A 26,011-nucleotide genomic window follows, 5' to 3' on the forward strand; every position below is an offset into this window, starting at 1 on the left:
TGATCATCTGCTCTTCTTTGGCCAGAACCTCGTGCCCTGTTTTGTCCTGCCTCTCCTCAGTGGCTTGTTGGCCTGAAGCTGAACAGACAGGAAGCATTCTAAAATGTGCTAGCTGACTGTGGAAATGTGACTCTGACCAAAGGCACAACCACCAGTGAAAGCACTGTTACTGCTGCTTGAGAAGTGATCCCTGCAGGTGGGATCAGTCCCAGGCAGTTAGAGTTCCTGCACATCACCACTAAAGGGAGACCTAGGCACATGCATCAATCCCTCCTTGTAGAAACATTCCCTTGGGAGCCAGCTGAGAAGGGAAACACCTCAGTGTCACTGGTGATGGACCCCAAACCAGCTCAAACAACTGAGACAGCAAACGTGGGTCTTGCCGTCTTAAATGTGCTGTGCCCCACTCAGAAATTACCAGTATTTCAGACACAGCTATGCACAGCAAGTTCTTGTCGTCTGCCTGGGATGGCACCAAGCCATCAGGCAAAGCTGATGCACACCCCAAAATGTCTCCACCACAGGTCTTCTCTCCTCCCCGCCTTCTCCCAGTCTCAAGCCTCTCCCCCACAAAATAAACTATCTTAAGTATTTCATCTAAATGGTTTCTAGAGCTGCTATTAATGTGGACACAAGACTGTGCTTTGGCCTAGACTTGTTCTCTGAAACAACTCCAAAGTTGTCTGAAATTTTCCACACAGACAGATATCCACAAAAGAAGTTGCAGCTTGATTGACCAAATGTGGCTTTTATCACGAGAAGCGCCAATCAAATTTATTAATCAATGGTGCAATTTCATGGCTGTAATAGCCTGGTGAAAATCCAAGCTCTGACATGACTGAACTAACCCACAGGCACTATTTATAACTACCCTCAAAACCTCATATTCACCCTTCCTGCCACAACATTGAAAAGAAAAGAAGGCTTGGGTGTCAGCAAAGCCAGAGATGTGAGGCTGTTGTGTGACAGTCTATGAATTGCCTATTAATTCTGGACTATTTGACTAAGTACAGTGTGTAATCAGGTCAGTGGAGTTAAGTTTCTCTTATGAGAAATTAGACTTTCCTGTCAAATTAAACTACTGTAACTTAATGAGAACTCCTGGAACAAAACACAAAAGCAATCACAATTGTTCTTGGATTGAAAAACACCTTATACACATTTAAAAGACAATGGAAAAGCTAATAGCTTCATGTAGCCTATTTCCTCTCCCCAGCCAAGTGAAAGCCACTTTGTTCAAGGGGTGATTTACTGGATCAAAGGGCTATAAACAAAACAAAACAAAAAAAACCCCAAGAAATTTTTAAAAACTTTTCCCCTGAATGATGTTGAGAGAGAAAGGTTAGTGAATTAAGAAGAGAAACTGTGCTATCCAGACTGAAGATCTTCTGTGGAGACACAGGGAAGGAAAAGTTTTAGGAAGCTTTAAAATATTAAAGTTCCATGTATGGAGGGTAAATAGACATGCTCAGTTGGTTGCATCTGGGAAAAGTTTGTTTTCTGCTTTATGGTTTGGCTTTTGTATTCTAAAATTCTTCTGTTCTCCATAAACTTCTGTAAGTTTTAGAAGATTGTTTGGTTATTATCATAATTTCTGTAGGGAACCAAATGACAGATCCCAGGTAAAAGGCAGGCCTGCAAAGTTAACCCCAGTTGGCCCAGCAGAGCTGAAGCCCAACACTTGGAATCCCAAGGTGTGATCCCACTTCGGGAGATGTGACAGCTTGGGGTTAAGAATGGCAACACTCTCTCAAGACATGTTTAATTAATTCAAAAAGGGGTTCCTGACCAAGTGTTTGGTTCAACCCAGTGAACAGTTTTAAACAGATAGTTTTTTTTTGAAAGAGTAACACAATTCCAAAATACGCCATTTGGATCTTTCAGACTAAAGTGATCAAGTTTTCCTAGATTAGTCTGATAAGAGTCTAGGGGTTGGAAGAGGATCATGGGATGGTCCCCAGTTTCATCTGTTCACTCTGAATCAAATATTTACTGTGGCAGAGAGAAGTGGGTAACAATTCCTGGGCTCAAAGATCTGGTCTCTGATCAGGAGGACAACTGAGCTCTAAGACCTGCTCTACTCTCTGTCTGATATATGAAGCTGAACACATTCCACAGCAGGGATTTGGATTCCTCTGCATGCTCTGAATTGGGGGTACCACAGTGAAAAATGAGATATACATCTTTCTGTAAGAAAGGGAAGCTGGGGGCAGGAAACTTTTCCACTGACCACGTGATAAGACAGCACTTAGTTAAATCAAGGAATTGTCAAACAGTGGTTTATTTCTCAGTCCTCCTCTTGCCTCTGTTGAGCTTCCATCTGGTTTTCTCTTACACTTAACTCCAGCAAGCTCTAGCTGAAGACCATAGGGAAAGAAGATAAGTTGTGGAAAATAAAAAAAATAATAAATAAAAAATAAAAAAAAATAAATAAAAAATAATAAATAAAAAAAAAAATAATAAATTAATTATGGAGTTTTAAAGATCCCTTTCAGACATGTGATTACCTCTTTCCTTTTTGGCTTCAGCTGAGATTAAGTAAAGAGCTGAAGCAGCGTCTTTGGTACTGGCAAGCCTCTTGGAAACTCTGAGCAGGGCAGCAAGTGGGAGCTGGCCATGTGAGCAAGCACTGAGGGGCTCCTGGGGCTGTCACCCCTTCTGCAGTGGGCAGGAGGCCACTGTGCAACCTCTTAGAGATGGCACGTTGCCTTGGGCTCACTTCTTGCTCATATCCTGTTTTCCTGACACAATGAAGCTTCTATTAATCCTGCAAATATTTCCAGCTCAGATAGGAGCTGGACTTCTCTCGGCTACCTCTGCAATTCTTCCCCTGAAACCATTTTTCTGCCCTGCCCAGGGTCTGTCCTCCTCACTGCCAGCACATAACAGCAGCTGCCGATCTGCAGTGAAAATATTTGGAACAGCAGCTCTGGGTAAGCCCATGCTAAGTGGTGTAGACTTCCCTGTCTATTTGCTGACCCCTTCCCTCTGTCATCATCACCTGAAATAGCTTAGAAAATACCTTGTTTTACCATCTCTTAAAAATGGTACAGAGGAGGAGAACTGATCTTCTGCAATCACTGCCTGCTGACAAACAGCCTCTGACATACTCCTCAGCCTGCAGTGCTGCTCAGAAAACATGCCACCATGCTTTTTAAGAACTCACATGCTTATCACATCTATCAGAATAAAATAAAAATGTTTTAACCTATGTTAAATATTTCTGGGGATATCAGACTGGGACAATGCAGAATAATATTAATGAATAATATTATATGTAACAATTATATAATAATTAACCTTCAATAGTACTATTCATTCTCTTTAGAACATCAATATTTATTGCTAATTAATTTATTACACTATATTAGAATAGTTTTAATTTGCCTGCCATAGCAAATATCAATTCTAATGATACAAGGCTTAACAAGAATAGCATGGCTGTATTAAGATAGTTCTCCAGAATTCTCATATATGAGTAACAAATGTAGTAATCACAATTGGCAGATAAGTACATGAAAAAGATGTTGGGTTTTGCATTTCCTTAAGTTAAGTCTCTGTTTTCGAGGATACATTCAATTTGTGTGCTTATTCCAAATTGATGTAGTAATTTATAATAGAAATATATATACTCTTTGCAAATGGATTTATTTTGCACTGGCCTTTAAAAACAGGATCAACCATATCTTTTCCAGTGCTGCTCTCAGATGAGTGTCTTAGTGAGAAAATGCCTTGTCCCTAACCTGAAAAGGTGTATTTTATCAACTATATTGTTTCTGGGGTTTGGGAGGGATAGAGGAGCCTGTCACCTTGGTCACCTGTTAACAGACCAATGGAATTATTCCAAGCTGTGAAAACCACATTATTAAATCAGAAGATTGAAGTGATACAGTGGAAGATGTGGAGTGTCCATGCACTACACCTGACTGGTGCCTCCTGCTCAAGCACACACTGGGTGATGCTGCTGGAAAATCATCTCACATGCACATCCCAGCCAGTCTCCCATGTTACACCCACTGGGAGCTGGTGTTATCTTTCAACCAGCTTGTCTGGATATAACAGAAAGCTGTGGCCTGGAGAGGAAGAGCAACCAGCAGCTTAAATGATACTTGGGACTGCCATATGGGCCAAGTCAGGTCTGTGTTCTGAAGCAGGGTCAGGCAGGAAAAAAGGGTCTGGAATGAAAATTTCAAGGTGAGCAACAGGACACCCCAAACTTGCATTTGTCCAAAGATGGAGGCCATTTGGAGCAGCTGAACACAGGAGTACTCTTTTATAATTTAGATCTTTGCACTCTCTTTTATCTGCCCTAGTGTTTCACATCAATATATTTTGCATGCTTCATAAAAGATTGTATATTGCCATGAAGGATCAGACAATTTCAAGTCTGCTGTCCACCTCTTGGATCAAATCTTGGCTTTTTCACAAACTCCTAGTTCACAGGCTGTGGAAAGATTGATTGAAGCTGTAACTGTCTCTCTAGACAGAATAAGGCACTGAGCCTCTGACTTGCCAGCAAGGGAAAATGACCCCTCTGAATCTTGCTAACCCCCAGACATACCCTGAAATAAAAGTCAGAGAAGCAACATTTATTTGAATATGCTACCTTACCCAAAAAAATTGTCCCACATGAGAGTATCCAGCACTGTAAGATACAGCTGTTGTATTTAACACTGCAACCTCCTGCATTGCCAACTTTCACAGCTGCACTCTGTGTTGTGTTAAACAGCCACAATTTCATTCATGCTTTTATTACTGATTGCTGCTGTGGTCAGAGAGTTTCTCACCACAAGCACAGCTCCCTGGGATATCAGAATCCTACTCCATGGCCACAAAACAACAGGATTTTAGCCCCTAGAGCATAGGGAGCTGAGCTTCTGATGTTCCATCAATTCCCTTATATTTAGAGCCTGTATTTGCAGGGACTCCAGAAAGCAGGTATGGATTGAGAGAATCATTCAAATCATAGACTAAAATATATTGAGAAATTGATTGCTGTGGGGTAAAGAACTATTGCTTCTTCAAAGACATCACTAGGGATCCCAGGATAAGTTACTTGCAAGGGTCCTCCTTCCCAGATAATGGGAATGCTTCAAAATGTAACTAGCACATCAAGGACAAGTATACTTAATGAAAATATGTTGCTTTTCCCCGTTTGCTGACAGCAGAGGTGCTAATACTGGCTTGGGCAAAAAAAAAAAAAATGGTTGATGCACTGCTGTCAGTGATGAACTGCTGATCTTGCTGCTGTTGACCCCATGAGGGGTGAGGAACCCAAGCCCTGCCACCTGTGCTTTGGGCTATTCTAAGAAGATTTTGGAAAAGGACCTGCCTGAAAAAAGAAATAAAAGCTCTGAGGTACATTTCATCTTTTTGTCCCAGATAGGAAAGTAGGAATTTAGGGAGGACTGAAGGCATTATATTCTTATGTATCCTATGGTGGCATGCGGGGACATCCCAATGTTGATGAAATGCAAGTTCTATGCAACCAGAAGACATAAACATCTAAATCAGGATCCTACTTGGTATGTACAAGAAGGCCCTTTGATCTTGTATTGGAGGATGGCTTATGAAGAAAGACTCATATCACTATCAAGGGACCTTGATGACCTTATGCCATTCAGTCTAGGTAGGAAAAGCCAGTCCAAAGTTAATACTTCACAATGTGTTGCATTACTCAAAACTGTTCACGTGAGGAAATTTCATCATCTTAACACTCCCCTGTCATGTTTCACGTGAATACAAAAACCCAGCCTTGACTGTCAGAATGTATCAGCATGCAAAAATAAACACATCATCTTACTTTATTCCTAAATTCAGTGGAGGCTCCAAATGAAAAGAGAAACTTCACTACATCGTTGTGGCCTTGCTGTGCAGCAAAGAACAGAGAGGTTGCACCTGACTGTAAAGGAAAAACGGATTAAAATAGTAACAAACACATAACACACTTGACTGAAGTATAGACACTTCAAATTAAAAAATATCAAACTCAATCAGTTGAATATCAGCTGAAAAGACATGATGAATTTGAAGACTCCAGAGGACACCAGGTATCTTAACTCAGTCTTCTTCCCACTGCACTGAAAAATCTGTCCAGCATTTGGGAGGGAGGGGAGGAAGGGAAGGAAGGGAAGGAAGGGAAGGAAGGGAAGTAAGTAAGACAGATGCAGGCTTTCCTGACTTTGGGCTCTCTCACCCCATGTAGAAACTACAGGAAATGGGAACTGGATGTGAAATTCACTCCAGTGCCCAAAGCCTTTACAATAGTACATGGCCCCATTTAGATAATTTCAGAGCCCCCTCTCCTGGGCACATTTATGGGACTCTCACTTCCCTGAGCTTCACAACAACTTCAGAGAACAAGAGCACTGATTAGAGTAACTGCACTTAGTTGCAGAACAGTGCCAGTGGTGTTTAGCACTTAAACTTCATCTGTTTTGCTCCCTTTCTGCAACAGAGTGATTTTGGAGGCTTTCAGTGTTTTTCTTTATTGTTGGTTTGTTGAATCAGTATTTCCGGAGTGATAATCAAGAGCAGATCCATAAAACTGTTCTGAATTTTTTCTTTTGTTGCTTCTTTCCAAGCAATGTTTACCTAAGGAAAGGGACGTATTTAAGTCCATGTTTTGTTAGAACAGGACCCCACTGAGAGACACCGGCAGTCATGGTAAGAGCAAGTTTAGGCCAGTAAGTGCAAAGACACCTACATCATCAAACAGGGCATTCACTGACTCAGTAACTTGCAGATGTCAGCATGAGATTAATGCTCTGGTTCCAGGTAACCAAGGAAAGTAAGAAACCTTGGCCTGTACTGTTTGAGCAATGAGCACACTGCTATCCTGCACGACCTGCCACCACCCCATGTAATTTCAGGCCCTCCTTACACTCCTCTTCTCTTAAAACCAGTGATTGTCCCAGAGCAATTCTGCTCTTTGAGCAGTCAACACGCAGAGCAACTGCAATCCTTACAACTGTCTGCATGGAGTATGAGTGAAAGGCAATTTCCCAAAAAAATCAAAGCTGATGTCCCTTCCATGCTGATGTCATGGTGCAAGACATGCCTTGAATGCCAAGCAGAGATGCAGGGAAGGGTACAGATGATAAAGCTGTGTGACTGCTAGAGATGAGTTGGCTCAGACTAAAAGGCAGAAACTCCAAAACATACAGAGTCAAAACTAATCCCTGTGCTAGTAATGGCATCCATTCTGTTTTAATGACCAGGCTGCAGATCAAAAGGTGAAGGTCTTCTTATTATTTATCCCATCTGGAGGTCTGTAAACTGTTGTGCCAAAAAGTAAAACTGCAAATACATAAATGGCATAACCCTGGGGGGTTACACCCCAGATGTAACTGACCCTCACCAACCAGATGTGCTGAAAATGCTTCATGAAAATGTTTCATGTTATTATAAATGTACCTCTGGCATCTGATTTTCTACTGTAAACTCCAGGTATCTGATTCCCTGATGTCCTCAGAACAGAGCCTCTTATACATGTTATAAATACACTGTACAGCAAGTGACAAAGAAATAATTGGCAACAAGCAGCAGACAACACTCTTATTATTTGCAACAAACCAACAGTCACTTAATCAAGCCCTGTTTGAATCCTACCTCTCTCTGCAGATTGATATCTGCTCCTTGCAACACCAATTCCCGTACACAATCTATGTGGCCATAGTAAGATGCTACCATCAGAGCTGTTGTGCCAAGCTGGGAGTAAGGAAAAACAAGTCAGTACCTTCAACAGACACCTACAGCAATGAATCAGGCTGTCTGGATGAGACAGCATCTCTGCCAAAAAGCTGGAGGGAGCTTATGATACCTTATTGTCCCAAAATAAGTGCAACAAGTATAAAAAGAATGGGCTTAGTTTCTAAACAGCTTTTTTTTCTTTTTTTTTTAAGCAGAGAATCCCAAAGTTCTTTGCATCATTTCCAGAAGAATAACCTCAGACACAGGAGCTGAGTGACTCAGCTGAGTCACTCAGAATTCTGAGTCATAGTCAGGAGAAGGGGCTGGGTGATTTGAACAGCAATTCCCTATCCAAATAATGAGAGCAAACTCACTCAGTGACTCTTCACATTATAAGAGAGAACTTTCTGTACAGAAATCTGTGTTCAACTCCCTCAGTACACTATAAGGTCACTTCCAGTGAATGAAGTAAGATTTATATGTATGCAGTATATGGACAATATGCAGAAACCACATACATAAGGATGAAACACATCCTTCAAAACCATCCTTCAAAACCATTCACACACAACAGCTCAAGTTAAAGAAGGAATGGGTGACATTGCAAAAAAGAAACCTGCGGTCTTAATTGTAAAAAAATAATTAAGTCTAGAAAATGTGTGTCTGATATAATTATTAGTGCAGTGCAGTGTGAAAGTCCTTCTCCAAAGTTTGCCTTTTTTTGAGAAAAAGTGAACAGTAGTGACTTAATTTTTTCATACTGATCTCTGTCCTGTTTGCTACAAGCCTGTATTTGAACAATCTTCCCTCCCTTGTCAGAAGGACAGTCATAGCAGCAGCTCCAGAAGTGCTGTAGGACAAATACCTGCCTACAGGGCAAAAATGAAATGAAAATGAAAAGATACATTAAAGTTAATGGTCTTAGAAAATCTCTTACACTTTGAAGGTATTCAAAGTGAGAGAAGCTGTGGCAAATTCATGTTTTGGGCTGGAAGTGGCATCAATCCTTACCACCACCAGCATGACTCTGTGTCAGCCAGTCCCAGTGCCAAACAAAAGAAACCTGGAACTTCTCACCCTCCTTTTCCCCTTGCTCTTTGACTCAGATTAGCACAACCAAGTATCTCTCCACTTGTTTTAGGCAGAACAGAAAGACCTGCTCATTATCTGTGTTATCAACCCATTTCTAATCTCAAAACTAATTTCAACCCATGTCAATCACAGTAAGGAAATTCCCATGAAATCTGTCATGTGTCTGGGCTCCTCTTGCTTGGCCATCTTGTGCCTTCATGTTGGTGCCCAGTCCAGAGATTGGGTGGAGGAGGAAGAATTTTGGAGGCCAGCAGTTATTCTAATTATGAGAAGGTCTGTTAGCTGACAGAATCATTGTTATCTGGGCTCAATTCAGCCAACTCTTTGCTGTGATCTATTACTATAAAGACATTTCTTTGCAAAGAGAAGCCTGAGGTGCTAGGATGTGTGTTTGTAATGTCAGCACCACAAATAACTGTGTAAGACACATTTTTGAGTGCTGGCAAATTCTTAACCCCTTGCCACTGATGTAAATCATCAGACTATTTTATCTTATGTTTCAAGCTTGATTACTGACAGGAGAAGGTTTTAAATCATCCTGAAGTACCGTAAGACATTCATATGTTACATGTTAGATCCCTACTACACCCTCTGCATGGTGGGCTATGGAAAGTGATGCAAAATGAGTGCTGGGGCTGTAGGTGCATTGTGTGCATACGCTGTCTTTGCAGTCCACATCTACTCTCCCACTGTTCAGCAGCAGCTGGAGCAGAGCCAGGTTTCCTTTTCTTGCAGCCCAAAATGCAGCATTGGCAAGTGGTGTTTCTTTCTGGTGGAAAAAAGGAAAAGAAAAAAAAAAAAAAAAAGAAAGCAGAAATAAATCACTTAGGAAAATACACTGGGCAAGCATACACATCCCATACATTCTGCATTCAAGCCAGGAAAGTTTCATCTTAGTGTGCTGTTCTTTCAAACCCAGAGCATGGAAGGGAAGCTAATTTAATTCCATTTTGCAATTAAAGAGACCAGTCTTCCTGTGCTTTCTCATGCTATTTCAAGTCTTCCCTGTGTCCATGGCAGCCTATGTCTCTTAGCTTGCTCTGTAATGAGAAAGGATGATGCTAGGCCAGATCCACAGGGAAACATCACAGAAAACAACATGCTCAGTGATGCCTGTATTGTCTGCTTCTGTGGTGGGGCTGGCCACAGTTAGGCTGAAGCATCCTGCTGACATGTCCTGCTGCAGCACATCCTCTTGGGTTTCAGATTAGCTCTCTGCCATCTCCTCCTTTTCTGCACACAAAGTTCCAATACAGGAAATGTATTGCTCATGCATCTCCCAGACTGCTTGTTCTGCCTCCTGCCTGGAATTAACACCCTGGGACTGTGGGCATGTGCACCATCTCCTGGGTAGGAGTGAATGATGACTGCTCCAGCACAGGAAAAGGACAGAAAGGAAAGACATGGATGCCCAATTGATGCAGACAGCTGCCAATATTCTGCCTTGACAGGTAAGCACTGTCAAGGGTGAAGTGTAGGGGGAAACACTGCGATGGCAATGATACATATGCTAGAGCAGGCTCGTGCTGTTGATTTTTTAGTAAGGGCCCAAACCATCTACAGTGGTGTAAAACATCACCAATAGTCACACCAAAGCAGAGTTAGATACCCAGGGACATTGCTTTGCAGTGAGGATATCTTGCCTTCAGGGTAACCCAAAGAGAGTGCAGAGTGGATATTAAAGTCAATCATTCAGTTTCAGAAAGGACATAGGCACTTCTTGTCTAAATGTCAATGGGCACATGTAATGTGGCAGGGAATCAGGATTCAATAGTTTTATGCTCTATAATTAAAATGCACATATGCAGCACAGTTTAAATTGCTGCCTTCACTGACATGAAGACAATAAACTTTGCAGAAACAAGGAGACACAAGAATCATGAATCTGAATCTATCTCAGGTCTGTCACACTGAGCACTTTCCATGGGTTGCATTTTTAATATTAATAGGTTGGAAAATTGGCAGCTGTTTGAGATGAGAGATATTCCAACCATTCAATAAATGATAAATCACTTCCTATAAATTGATGGTGGTATTTCTTGTACCAGCACACGCAGGGGCAGGAGTCTGAAAATTTCAGCAAGCACAATTAGCTAAATTCTGATTTGGAGTCTGAAAGGTTTATCAAACACAATAAGCTAAATTCTGATCTTCTTTTCACAGCTGTTGCATTTCCCTGAAGTATCTGTAGATAATGTTGATTTAAGTAGAGACAGAAGTTTATACCCTCCTTGCTAGCAACACTATAGTGTCCTCCTATCTCTACCCTTAGAACCACTACTAAAATTTTATGTAAAAGCAAACAATTGACCTAAACACACAGAGGCTCATGTTCTGCTGATTTATTAGATAGATATTTATTTACTGAGCTGGCAGTTAGGAATATTATCTTATTGGCTTTGTTATTATGATATTCACTGGAAAGCTATTGCAAAAGAATTATGTTTAGACCGTACAGAAGGGACAATCAAATTCCTTATATTTTATTGTCCCAAACTATCCCTTAAAGTTTTAGGAAGTTTAGAGGGATGGCAATACATCCATAAAGGGAAAGATTTACTTAATCCATCCCAGTTTTAACAACAAGGGCACAGTAGCAGACTGAATTTTATTCTAGCTCATCATACACCACCACTTTCAGTGGTCAGGGAGGCAGGAACTGGAATCCATATCCAGGAACTCCTTACCTGCTTTCAATAATTCACATGAGAAGAGAACTAAATGTCCAGTGTCACCCTGCTTGGGAGGCAGAGAACTTCAAAGTCTTTGGCCTTATGAGTCATAAATTCCTACCTCTTTTTTCTCTCCTGTATGTCCTCCAGTAGCCCTCCAGCAGAGTTGTCCTTATACTTTGGATCAGACCCAAGCAATGGAAAAATTCTTCAGTGCCCCAAGGACACAAAACTAAGTTTTTTCTCATTTGAACTGACTCCTATTAAGCACTTTTACTTCACCTTGTGCTGCTGTGTTGCTTGGGATCCCTTGCATAAAAGTAGAGACTCAGACTATCAACCATCCAGTGACTGGACTAAAAAAAATCAGATGCCAATCTGAGCTATGGTATGTACTAAGGTGAATGAAAATGCAAAATCATTCAGATGATCTGGGCACCTTACAATTACAGCCTCATTGTGTACTGTGTGGCAGTTTATATCTCTGGATCTAAATCTCTGTGATCTTCATTTTCATCAGCAATACTGACATCACTAGTAGGCAAAATGTAAAACAGCACTTTGGGGTTAATAATCCAATTTATTGAATTATTTTTTAGCAATAAATGGTTTTTCTAGCTGCAGGATGTGACTGCTGTTGTTCAGTTATGAACTCAGTCATGTCTCATCAGATACTTCCTAGGGAGAGGTAATGTTGAATTTCAAAAGACTAATTTGACAAATTTTTTACATAATTCTTATCATAAAGCTAGTCTGCTCCTAAAGCATCCTCAAAGTAAACAACTGATCCTCAGCACTGACAGCCTGGGAGCACAATGTAATAAACATTTGAAAATTATTAGCTAATAGCTTTCATGAAAATTGCTGGTTTCATTATGTTACTTGTACCAGCATCAGCAACTTTCAGGATAAAAGTTCCTTCACTTCATCAAGTTCTCTAAAGTATTATTTTAAAATCTGGCTGTGCTAATAATTTTGATTGTCTGCTTTTATGAGAGCCAAATGATGGAAAGCCGGCATTATATTCATGCTGTACTGACATCAGAAAAAACACTTCTTCAAAAATGGCCTAGAGGAAAATATATATTATAAATCTGACAAAACCATTTCTCTGCAGGCATACAGAAAAAAAATGCATTGTGCTAAGGTATCTGTGTCGTTTCAGGAATATTGAGGGGGAAAGTATAATTTAAATGCTGTGACCACCAGCTCCTGCGCCCTGCCCTACCTTTGTTTGCTGTTTGCAGAGAAAGGGCAGGCGACAGTGGGGTGACTGCTGAGGAGGAGAAGTGCAGCTCTTAGGAAACTGAAGAAAAGGGGCAATAGACAAAGAAAAAGAAAAGAAAGGAAAAAGAGAATGCTAGTCTACCCACTGGCTTGTTCCTTCTGCTGGCAAAATGCAAGAAATTCTCCTTTTCTTCCTAGTTTCCAAACCAGTCCTAATGGGAAGGAGGTATTAAGTAAAAAGTTTAAAGAAGAAGAAGAACTGGAAATCAGGATCAAGCATGATGGAAAAGGCTAGTGCAACTTAGGAGCAGAGTTCTTTATTAGATAGCAATATATCTTACATGAAGGATCCTGATAAAAGGAAAGGTGATTTTATATATAAATGTTTCAGTCAGGCAAAACGTGGCAGCAGAGAGGATATTTGTGTGAGGAAGAAAGACAAATGCTGTGCCATGGGTAAGTAGGATTATAAGACAGAAAATGTGAACAGCCAGTGGCAAAGAGTAAGAATCCAAGTTCATGATCTGAGAGAAAGAGAAAATGCCGAACAAAATGTCACAGGAAAGGGAGAAAAAAACAGAGAGAGGGAGGTATGGTCTGCAGCTCTTCAGAGGGAAGGGAAAGCAGTGAGCTACTTAGAACAGGAAAACTTGAGGGAATATAATGTGAGAAATAGGGCTGATAGGGATAGAACAGAAACTAAGACTTGAAGAACAAGTTAAATAAACAAGGATAAGAAAGAATAAGAAAAAGGATAAGAAAGAAAAAGAAGCTGGCATCACCAGAAACATGGGGCTCTTAGGGTGGATGCTTGCGAGTAATGAAGGTGGGAAAAAACTCACATAGACAGAATAAAGGGACAGAGAAACTAAGAAAAAAAAGAAATTAGGTGTGAGACCAATGCAGGACCAAAAAGGGGATGACCACAGAGACTGCAGTCCAGAAAACCAAGTGTATCCTGGGCTACATCAAAAGAATCCAGAGCAGCAGGTTGAGGAAAGTGATTCTCTCTCCCTCAGTTCTGCTCTGGAGAGACCACACCTGGAGTACTGTGTTCACCTCTGAGGCCCCCAACATAAGGATATGGACCTGATGGAGCAAATCCAGAAGAGGGCCATGAAGAGGATCATGAGAGTGCCTCTCTTATGAAGACAGGCTGAGGGAATTGAAGCTGCTCAGCCTGGAGAAGAGAAGGCTCTGAGGAGACCTTAGAGCAGCCTTCGAGTGGCTAAATGGGACCTGCAAGAGGAGAGGGACTTTTTACAAGGGCATGTGGGGATAGGATAAGGACAAATGTCTTTAAACTGAAAGGGGGTAACTTTAGAGTGGATATTAGGAAGAGATTTCTTTACTGTGAAGGTGGTGAGGCATTGGAAGAAGTTGCCCAGAGAAGCCGCGGATGCTCCATCCCTAGAAGTGTCCATGGCTAGGCTGGATGGGGCTTTGAGCCACTGGTCTAGTGGAAGGTGTCCCTGCTTATGGCAGAGGGCTGGAACATGATGGTCTTTAAGGTCCCTTCCAACCCAAGGCATTCTATGATTTCACCACCGAGTGTAAGATGAGCTGTCCCGGGAGCAAAGGTTCTCTGCTGCCTCCACAGGAGGGCTTTGACTGCAGGTGGGAACCACCTGCTGCGCCACCATCGGACTGACACGGTGACATCGGAGCACCAGCATTCCAGGGGGGAGACACCCTGACAGGAGAGAGGCAAGTACAGGGAATAGTCCATCAAATCAAAAAATGCAACACAAGCAATATGGCAAAGGACTGGCACCGAGCTGCTGATCAATAAGAGAAGGGCAAGCATAGCATCCAGAAAGTGCATAACAGAGAAGACGATCCATCATAAATATTATCCGTTAACATCATTAGTAAATTGCTGCTTGCTTCCCTCTTTGCCAAATAATCTTATTAATCCTGTCCTTAGATTAAAAAAAAAACTTCTTTAAGGCAATCTTTTGAAATCACTGCTCTTGCGTAGGTTCGGATGGAAGAAGTACAAAAAGTGGCAGGAATCACATCTGGCAAAGGGAACGAACCAGTCTGGCTTCAGTAGCCACCACAGCCTGAAAGGAAGAGCACGGATAAAGACTGCCTCCTAACTATTACGCAACCAGCGGAGATGGTCGCAAAAGTGAGGAGGAGGCTCCTGACTGCACCAAAACCCACAGCACGGAGCCCGGCCACCCCAGGGCCAGCGTAAAGCTGCACGGAGCTCGCAGTTTATGTAACGCAAGGCACGCACCCTTTAGGGGCTGTCAGCTGTGAAATCGCCCGCTCCATCAGCGGCCGCCGCAGCACTCCCGGGGCACCCCAAAGCCCGGGAAGGACGTCTCTGCTTCCCTTCCTTTCGCCCTACACCATTTTCCCTAAAAAAATAAAACAAGTCAACCCCCAAATCCACGGACACGACAGAGCGCTCCGCGGGCTGCCGGCACGACCAGCGCAAAGCGGGAACCCAAAGGCGCATCCCCCCGCCCCTCTCCCCTTGAGGCGCCCGGCTCACCTTGAAGGACATCCTGCACATCGCAGCGCTCCGCCTCCGCCCGCTCCGCGCCCGCCCGCCTGCCCGCCCGGCTCGGCTCGGCTCGGCTCGGCTCGGCTCGGCTCGGCTCGGCTCGGCTCGGCTCGGCTCGGCCCGGCCCGCACCGCTCCGCGCCCGGGGCTGCGCGGGGCCGGGGCGGGGCGCGGGGCCGGCGCCTCCCTCCACAGCAGCACCTGGTGCTCAGGGGGTGCCGGCTACTACTGCTCTTCAAAGGTTCTTTTTGGGGCGGGAAGGGAGTATTTGGTTTGCTATTATTATTATTATTATTATTATTATTATTATTATTATTATTATTATTATTATTATCATCATCATCATCATTATCATCATCATCACCATCACCATCACCATCACCATCACCATCACCATCACCATCACCGTTGTTCCTCTTCTCCTTATTATTATTATTATTATTATAACTTAGCAGAATAGGTTATATTAGATTATAAGAGAATCAATTGTATTCAAACACATATTAATTAGATCAGCATACAATTTTATGTAATTACAGGAAATTGTGTGTGATTGGTATTTTTGTGGCATAATTATTATTGTTCTGTCGTTGTTGTTGTTATTAGTTATAGTAATAGTATTAGTATTATTTAAAGTGGGCCCCTGCTCCAGCAGCATCCTGAGAAGCCAGCACCCAGGGTGGGGGACCAGCAGCACTCAGCCTCTGGTTTAGACCTATGGATCAGGCCTCTGTAGCTCAGGAATAGCACTGGAATTGTCCAGACTCCAAGCACCTTCACCCCAGCCCTGTCCTCATCACGGTGCTAATGCCACCTGCATAGCACCACTTTTGTATTACACAGCCTCTTCCCTTCATCCCTAAGCAAAACCTGTTAAGAGGTGCTGTTCTGAGCACAGCCATAGTGCTGCCACCCAAACCTCTGATGGGGTGACAGCTCCTTCACCTTCTCTGCATCCAGCTATCACCAACACTGTCTCCCACAGCTGATGTGCTCTCGCTAGGAAGCCAGTAAATTCTTAAGGGCTTAATTGTATGCCTTTAAAATGAACAGTCATAAAGCCAATTCATGTCCTGTTTTGCCTGGCTGCCACAGATTTCATTCAAAGTCTTCGTGATATAAAGTAGGCAAAGCAGGGCATGCTCTGGTGAGAGATTCCTGAATTTCTTTGCTATTGTTGGTTTAAACTGAGCCCTTAGGGATTTTCCTCTTTTGATGTGCACACATAAATCCCATTCACGAGAAAATTATGCGTGTGCATTGAGAGCAAATACTTGTGCTGAGATCCAAATAACTTATTCTACAAATCTGCAAGTGAAGGGGTTCCTGCAGATCTTTTTCCTGAGGCAATGTTCATCTGTGCATCTGTGCATACAGTAAAACAAACGGGAGGCAGGCAGATGAAAGCTGCTAATAGCACCAGCTCATCTCAGAATGTATGGCCTGGTGTGAACCTTAATTACTGAGATCATACGATCCTGGAGGATCACTCAGATTTCCTCTTAAACTTAAAAATACAGAATAAATTCAGCAGATTGCGGAGTTGAGAGTCATCCTTGCTCTGATCCAGTTGCACAGTGATGAATGTCCACTGAAAGAGGAAAATACTGCTGAACTGTACACACTCCCTACCTCACCCTTGGAAAATCCCAATTCAATCTATTGTGAATAACATACCAAACTTTTCACTTTCATCAGCCCAATTTCATGACCAAAAAACCCCAAAGAATTCTTTGGATGAACAACAAAAAAGGAGATGAAAGCAATATAGTTTTTTTGGGTCTATATTTATCTTGGGTCTATATTTTCTCTTGGGAGAAAAAAATTAAAGTGCTTTTCTTAAATATCCCCACAAAATCTGCAATTGCACCTATTTTCACTTGCACATGGTCTCCTGTGACTTTTCTGTTTTCATATTTAGCTACAATAATTTGTCAGAACAGTTGAATACAGAAATACATACATAAATTATGCTCCTTTTTAGTGGTCCTTTGAAAGTTTATCCCAGAAAGCACATAAAAACAGTCTTTTGATGCAGACGTCTGCCTATTGTTACACTTGCTTATGGGCACAGAGGACACTCACCTCATATATATATACATAAACCCAAGAATTTGTAATTATTATAACTGAATCTTAACAGTCTAATAAAGGAATCATTACTAGAGCATATGTAATTAGCAGAAAAAGAAAGATGTCTAAACAGAGAAAAATCAGTATTAATAACATTACAGATAAAACTTATATACACTTCCTAGATTTACTGCTTTTCTGGATGTTATCCTCACCTTTCCCCTGCTCTGCTAGGTCTCAGAGTTGATGGTTTCATTCTAATGGTGGTGGTTTGTGATGTTATGGTGAGCTGTAGCATCTGGAATTGGTCATTTCAGGGACTATGATGTTCATGTTAATGGCTTCTTCTTCTTCCCCCTAGGATCTGCCTAATTCAGTTTTATACATTTGCTAACATGCTTTTACCTCTGACTCGTTTTTCACTGGTCTGCAACTCCATATTACAACTGAACTAATTCTCATTTCAATTAGAAAAGCTGCTGTTAGAGAAAAGCCATGTAAAACAAAATTGAGGGAGGTCAAGAAAAGTTTAAAAAGAGCAAACCTGGCAAGCCTCAGTTCCCGAGGCCCTGCAAACTCCATGCCTGTTACTATCATGGGAATACTGTGTTTTAGGGCTACACATCTCCTCTATTCTTTAGTCTTGGCACAATATTTAAGATTGCAAGATACTCGGACTGGTTGGGATTTGTTAGCTGCTTGGCAGAATGCATCTGCAGGGCAGGAGGCTGCATTCCTCTCACCTAGTATTTCATCACAGTGATTATTTCAAATGTCCTGAGTCATGTTGTTTTGTTCAAATCTGAAGGCTACCTAAGATGAATTGCAGGAACAAATTAAGTTATTGCATTTAAAAGCTGATCCAACCATTCTGTGTAAGTCACAGAAAAACCTTATCTGAGCCAGCACAGTTCAAGCACATCTATATATGGATGATTAAGAGCAATAGCACAAATTTTGGGTTAAAAAAATTCCTTCAGAGATTATAATCTAAACCTCTACAATTTTTTATGCAAATATGACATTAATTTCTATCTGCTTTAAAAAACATCAATAAATAAACAAATACCCATTTAGAAATGTGAATAGACAGCAATATAAGTTTGCCTGCTGTATATGGAAACGGATAAATACATTTCAGCAGACAAGATGGTCAATGTGTGTTTTGTAACTTCAGTGAACTGTGACATGGGATTCTGCCCCATCTCAAAAACCTTTTGTTAATTTTGCCTGCCATCTTCTAGACTCCAGAGCTCTTTACTGCAGGGTGTGCCACACAACTGCATCTGTGTAACTCAGAATATATTGCATTGACAAATATGTTTCTGCAATAGCTTTTGTTATTTCCCATATGGCTGTATGTCAATAATGTCAATGCTTTTGCTTTCAATATCACCTGTATAAAAATCATTGATGAAGGTCCATGACATTTATTCTCTGATTGTAACTTACTTTTTTTTCCTGAAGCTTTGCAAATGATGGAGATCTTAGTATAATGTCTTTGATTTCAGCTGCATCTGCATTGTCTTCTCTCATTGGACATTTGCTTACATTAATTGCTTCCATTAACATTTAGTTATTGAAATATTTTAAAAATGTAAATAGATTTCTATTTTTTTCTAGAAATAAATTATTTTATCCAAACTATGGAAAAAAGGCAATTTAAAATGTAAAGTGGGGCAATCTTCAGCAGCTTCAGTTACAAATTTTGCAGCCTTATTTTACCCAGACAACAGCTGTAATAAGCCTGGCTACCATGAATAGCAAATTCTATTTCTATTTTGCTAAAGGTATAGATGCTCTTTACTACTATAGTTCTCTCTGCATGATTTCAAAATCCTGGATCATTGCCTCTTAGATGACTGTCTATGTTTCTGCCTGTGACCTCCTGTGTGGGCCTGGGCAAGCATTTTTGTGCCAAAATATTTAAAAATAACTTCTCAGTTTGTCTTCCTTACTGACTACTTTTGAAACCATCAGCCTAAGGTTTTTGCACATCAGTTTTTGTCAGCAACATTCAATACCAGCACACGGTAAGAGAGCAGCTCTAAAACTTTTGTCTCTTTCTCAATCTTTGGTCTCTCTATGTTGCTGAAATAATTCATGATCTTGACTGAATCCTGCACTGTGCTGTGAACTGAGCTGGCAAGCTCAGACACCACCAGCAGTTCTGCTGTGCCAGCATGGACATCTGCATAGAGCAGCAAATCCAAATGCTTGGCTGGCTAAATCAGCTCATGCTGACCTCTCTGGGACAGCTACTTTAGTGCTCTAGTCAGGATGAGGAGTACATAGCTGAAGTGAATCTCCTGATTGTCTCCCCGTATGGCACTCTTTTCTTATTGTGAAGGAATCCTGTGCCGTGCAACCTGGATCCAGTTGGAACTAAGCTCAAAGAACTCCTCCAGGACAGACTCAATGAACTGTAGCTGCCAGGTGGGATGGAAAGATGCAGTACTTGCAAAAGTAGACAGCCTGTGTTGGGCTAGTACTACCCCAGCTAGCTTAGACATCTCTAAAGTGCAGTGCAATCTTTGATACACAAAAAATACCTTATTATAAAGATGTCTGGCACAGCCATGTTTGCCCCAGTCTCCTGCCTGGAAAGTATCCAAAGTCTTGTGCCATGGCTCCTTCCCTTTGCCCTGTGTGTGTTCTCTCATCCAGTGAGAATCTGGGAAGTCTCACTATCTGCCCAGGACTTGCAGATGTTCTGCAACACCTACAAATGGGCCACAAACCATCAGGAAATCCAAGGCCTGTCCACTGCAGTCCACTGTGGGATTCATGTATGTTTACTTCCTCAACCTATTTCAAGGACATGGTGAACCTGACCTTTTTCAGGGTGCACATTGCAAATTCATGGTACATAACATACACAATAAATGTGATACTTTCTAAGCATGCTGTATCTACTTGTGTCATCAGCTTGTACATGTCCAACAAGAGTGATACACCCTGGAGTGCCTGGGCTTGCCCATTCCCTGCCTGGGAGTATTAATCATTCCTAATCCAGCAGTTTATACCACCTAGGAATATTCATTCCTAAAGGAATCCTTGTCTGCTTCTTGGTTTGATGCCCTTTGGCTCCTTCACAGCACTCAGGGTTGAGTAACTGGGCTTGTATCTTTCAATGAGAGTGGCACTGCTCATCTCATGTTGAAACACTTGAACAGCCACAGAGAAAACCTCCTGGAATGTCTCAGATCGATTGTTGCTTATGTGCTTAGCCAAAGTTTGCATGCAAAATGCTAGGACATTATGAGCTGGATATTAATTTGAATCCAATGTATTATTGCTATTCAAACTGTCTTTTTGTTAAAAAGAGGATAGTGACAGATCTGAAAGGCATTTCTAAATTAATTCAGCAAACTGGGATTTTACTTCCAGCCTTGCCTTGCATGCACAAGGAGTTTTAAATCAGGAAAGCACCAGAACAGATCCATGAATGTGTCACTATGAAAGTGCATAGAAATACACACAGCCTTGATGCTGAGGTGGTATCTAATCCCCTAAATTTTTATCTTTATGAACAAAAAAAGATGCTGCTCATTTCAAGCCAAAAATCTTACTCTTTCTGGCACTCCATAGATAAAGATTTCAATGACATAGCTTTGGAGAGATCTGCTACTTGAGACACTGAAATCAGTAAATCCTACCACACAGTGATGACAACTCCAAGGATTAAATCATAGGACTGCATTAGGTTAATTCATGCTGTCATGCCTTTCCAGTACATTTTCACCCTGTGTTATGAGCCTGATTTCAGGATTTGGGAAGAACTTTTGTGTGATTCTTTAAGGAATATGACCCGGTTTTGTTGATTTCTTTGCTGTAGAACCTACTTTAATTTGAAGATGAATATTGCAAAATTTAAGGAAAATTAAGCTAATAGATGGACTTCCATTTTGTAATTATCAGGAACATTACAGTCTTCAAGTTGTATATTGCACTTTTAATTTTTTTTAATTTATATCCTTCATGTTGTAGAAAATGAAAGTCTATAAACCAAAAACTTTCCCACCTGGTTTACCATTTCCATTAATCTTTCCCTTGCTAAACAGTAGAATTAATAGTATATGACCTATTCCTTACTTCCATAATATTAAAAAAATACACATCTATTTTACAAAAACTAGTTTACGAAGAAAGTACTTTGAGTTACTTTTTGTTTTCGAATGTATTCCTGGAAATGAATAGGTGTAATTTTAGAAACAGCAAAAGTTACTTTGAAAATAAATCTTGCAGACTTATCAGGAAAACTGTACTAAGTATTTATATGTCCCATAAACCTTTCAAATATAGAATGGGGAATTTACAAAACTGGACCTGAAAATGGAAAAGTTTATCTATTAATAGAAGTAGTTTACCCAACATGTTGGCAACTGTGTTCATTCATCCTTCTTGGGAACTCTTACCTTGAATCTTTCTTTTTACTACACAGCCATTTTGCTGAGGCCTCCTGTGACACCCAACTTCCCATCAAATTTGCTGGTATAAGCTGGTGTAAGGCCATGTAGCTGCTGGGGACCACATGAGTGTCATTAACTTCCTTCACATGAACCTTTGAACTGATGCCTGGGCTAACGACCAGGGAATCAGAGAGAAGTGATCATTGCACTTCAATAAGTAGTAGAGAACAAATTCCACAAATTGCCACCAGAGTTTTTCAATGAGTTTGCTCTTTTCCTTCCTCTTTTCCATTTGTTCACAGCAAATTGATGACTTCTGTCACAGATAGAAAAGGACAGGTCAAGGAATTCAATGAAAGGACAACAACTACCATGTAAGACCAATTTCTGTCCAGTATAAGCACCAGTATGCCATCTTCACTTAGGTGCAAATGCCTTCCAACCTTCAAACAGCTTAACTTAAGCTTCTCTGTGTTAGCATCTGTATGTCATACTCAATTTTTTTTTTTTATCTTTCCCCTCCCAGTCTTGGAATTTTGCTCTCTTCAAGTTATATTGCTTTAAGACAGCATTTACAGGTTGTGACTGTATGTTATCTTCATCTGTCATTTCCTTTTGCTTTCTCTGCTCACCCTCTGTATATACTGATTTTATGACTCAATCTGAAGTGAATTGTTTACCTATTTTCCATCTGCTTAGCCAGAGAGAAGCCTGTGAGCGTGTGTTCAAGCTTACAATCTTTTTAACCCTACACCTGGCTCTTAAATGCTAATGGATAGTGGTGCAGATAAATGAAACTGGCTGAGTCCACGAACAATCTAAACTTGATGGCTAGTGATGTTCTCTAAACAAAAAGGCATATTCAAATCAAAAAATACCATATCCATTTTCCCAGCCATTGTTTGTATATTGTTGTATATAACTTTACTGTGAAAAGTGCTGTGGATCTCAAAATATACGTGTCACATGAGTGTGAGAACAATGCATGATATCTCCCATATGCTAGTGTAGGTAGGAAAATAGGAGATTATCCAGGGCTTGCTGTATTTTTTTTCCCACAGAACTTCTTGTAAGTGGAAGATTTGTGTGCATTTACTAAGATAGAAATACCCCAGTTTAAGAAATCAGGACAAATTCAAGTTATCCTCCTAAGCCTAAGTAAATAGATTTGTTAAAAGGGTCACACCTCACCAGCACTGCACAGGAACCACAGAACTGCTCTCTATTTGGCATGGAAGTGTAAGATTCTCACTGTCTCATTCACATGAGCCATTCTGACCAGCTGAACAGTGTTTGGCTATTTCTTTTCTGCCCCAAAATCTTTGTCTGAGGACAACAGAAGCTGTTGTGGAGCAGAACTTTCAGAGTCCAGAGTCTGAGATGCTACCCTGGGACCTTAGAGCTCACCCCATCCAGTAAAACTGATCTGGTAGATGAATTCCATCCTCACTTGGAGAGAGTGGAGGTCCTCGAAGGAAGGGAGTGAGACCTTGGGCTGAGGGTATGGATGACACGGCACAAGCAAGTTCAATAGGAGTTAACTCTGTGCATGTGAGAGAGAAACTACTTGCCTTGCCAGGTAAAAAAATTGAGTTATTGGCTGCAGCTCAGTTGGTTTGATTTCTCTGCCTTATGCTCTGCTGGTCAGAAAATCAGTCCACTAATTGGAAAGAAAGGATTTGGCTAAAGAACATATGCATACAACTGCATGATAGAATACCCAAATCTATCACATCTCCTAATGAAGCTCCTGATAATTAACATGACCGAAACTAATTACTAACCAAAAAAAAAAACCAAACCCAAACCAAACAACAACAAAAAAGTGATTCATAAGAGCTGTAGCACTTTTAATTTTAAATTCTCCTCCATGAAGAATTTTTGTCGCATATTGTCTGTGTTACAGAAATCTGTAATTGTGCTCTAAAAAACATAGCAAAAGTATTGTCCACTTAATTTTTGGTACTTTCATGAGTTTTAAATTTTCTATATTTTTTGAGTTACAACAATATAAATAAATAAATAAATAAATAAATAAATATTCTTAAACTAAATCTGTTTGAATTTTCAGTTACAGTTTTTGCCTGATCCTCAGCTGGAATAAACTGATGTAGCATTGGAGTCTCCTCAGTTTATACTGCTGAAAGTCTGGCTTCCTATCACATGTAAACATAAGGTTCTATTTAAAAATTAAGAACTTGATGAGACTATGGTCAGGCTAGGGCTGAGATTGAAGTAAATCTGAGGCAGTGTGTAAAAGCAACACTACGTAAAATTTTTCTGGATACAGATCCCAGAAAAAACCACTGTCTTATTATTAGAGATCAGATCAAAGCCAATTCTGGCAGAGAAAAATATGAAATTCAAATGCCAATCTAATTTAACCAATGGCCAAAAAAGCCTCTTAGGAAAAGCAGTCTACAAAGAAGTGGTTTCCATGAATAGCTATTTGGAGTGCTGTAGCAGAGAGTGGAGTGCTGTTTTCCCTTATTATGATGGCCAAAGTAGCAATAATAGCACCAATGTCAGCAAATAGAAAAACAGGATGTGAAAAATACAAGAGCTGACATTTGAGTTTTCCCCAGATGTTTGACTGACAAGTCATTGGGTACTGACCAAAGGGAGCATGTGCTTCACAAAAAATCAGCCATTTTATGAACCAGACTTGTTTTCTTCTTTTTGAACTTTTATGTCCATGAGCAATTCTATTAAAAAGTACAGGAAGCCAAGAATAAGAAGGAAATCCATTAAGAAACAAAACAATAAAGTGGATGGATTTTAATGCTGTCCATTAGAAAGCTTATTCAAGTTTTTTAAAAAAAAAAGATACATCATCCTCTGTAGTTAACACGAGTTATGGTCAAGTGTAGTTTGCTTAGTGAGTCTCAGCTATACCTTTAGCTGCCTAGACCAGAGTGTTCCTCTGGACTTATTCATTGGAACTGGATGACAAAGAAGTTGTGTCTCACTTCCAGGGTTGCCCTAGCCCAGGATACTCACTGAGTAAACATAAAATGATTGAAATTGGGACAGACTGTCATGAGTTCTACGCACTGGCTAAGGATGACAGGTCATGTTTTTGCCTTGAAAATATAATTTCCCTTCTCAGGAAAATGCAATTTGCCTTCCCATTAATGGGGGAAGTGTTGTAAAGTAGCAAACATTCACCTTCCCTCCTCTTTTGGCTTAGCACTTCTCTGCAGTGAAAGAGCATGAAATACCAATCTGCCACAAAGCCATTTTAAAGTTTCTTGGCCCACAATCCCATCAAGCCATGAGTGCTTACTAGTAAGTTGTTTGTAGCCAAGACATTTCAAGAAAGAGAAGAGATAGGAAAGAAAGACAAAAGATAAGAGGAAAATAGAAGAGCTATGAGGAGAATGCTCTTCAGATGTTGCAATTTAACTTGAGGGCCCTTAGAAACAAAGAGTATTTACAGTGGTTTTCTATTATAAGACTATGTCAAGTTAACCTAGGAAGCAGAATGTGCAGTAAAATCTTAGTACATGAGATTGCTGTCTGGCAGAAGGAAAGACGGACCTTGTATTTGTATTTGGCTGTAGAATGATGCTAAGTAAATGGTAACAGATAAACTACCATGCAACAAGCACATTTGCACAGTACAGCAACATTATACAGCCATCTAATTATGAAAAAGTTCAGAAAGCATCAGCTGAAATACCTGAATCATGTGAGATGGTAGGACAGACAGTAAGAGAGGCTCCAGTTGGATGGATAAGAAGATCTAGAAGGCATAGTGCAGGGACATTCATAAAAAGATGGTCTATTAAGGACGATGGCGTAATCCTAGTGTGTAAATCCAGAAAGAAACAGGTGAAAGAAACAAGAAAAAATGAACTCAAACCAAAGTACAGAACAAAAGTGCAGTTCTGAATAACTGAGTTTGGGATTACACGTAGTAATGTAGCAATCTAAACTGTTTCTGCTGATAGAGCTGCATTTTAGACCTCAGTCCTAGCCTCTATATGCCTCCATTCCAGTTACAAAGAGGATAATTTATCTTTTTCAAAGTGCCATGGTAGAGTCCTCAAATACTAAAGGAATTTCTGAGAGACAGAAAAGGTACTTTTGTCAGAAAATCAGAGACCAGGATGATCTTAAACAGAATGCTTCTTATTTAATGACATTCAGTGAGGACACTGGTCTTGCCAGCACATTGCACCATTTTCCTATTAAACCAGAGTGCCTGCAAGTAACTTTAATTTACTCTAGGTTTATTGTGAAAAGCTGTTATTAAAACTAATGAAAGTTTACATTTAGACACAAACTGAGTATTAGTCATGCATAAGCATTTATGACAGGATG

At 40.7% G+C, this 26,011-nt stretch overlaps 1 protein-coding gene across 2 annotated transcripts in view; it reads right to left on the bottom strand.

The window, feature by feature from the left end:
* Positions 1–15,270, bottom strand: part of ANKRD29 (ankyrin repeat domain 29) — a 32,894-nt gene extending 17,624 nt beyond the window's left edge. Inside the window, exons 1-4 of one of the 2 annotated variants that reach the window (XM_058038693.1) lie at positions 15,190–15,270; positions 9,443–9,553; positions 7,612–7,710; positions 5,804–5,902 (exon numbers count right to left, since the gene is read on the bottom strand). In XM_058038693.1, coding sequence (XP_057894676.1) covers positions 5,804–5,902; positions 7,612–7,710; positions 9,443–9,553; positions 15,190–15,210 — 330 coding nt within the window. In that variant the 5' untranslated portion in view covers positions 15,211–15,270. Of the gene's footprint in view, positions 1–5,803; positions 5,903–7,611; positions 7,711–9,442; positions 9,554–14,928; positions 14,990–15,189 lie in introns of those variants that run through there. The other variant, XM_058038701.1, reaches the window with a different exon arrangement.
* Between the last annotated feature and the right edge of the window lie 10,741 nt (positions 15,271–26,011).

The sequence above is a fragment of the Melospiza georgiana genome, chromosome 1 (genome assembly GCF_028018845.1).
Source record: "Melospiza georgiana isolate bMelGeo1 chromosome 1, bMelGeo1.pri, whole genome shotgun sequence".
In the NCBI taxonomy this organism is placed as follows: domain Eukaryota; kingdom Metazoa; phylum Chordata; class Aves; order Passeriformes; family Passerellidae; genus Melospiza; species Melospiza georgiana.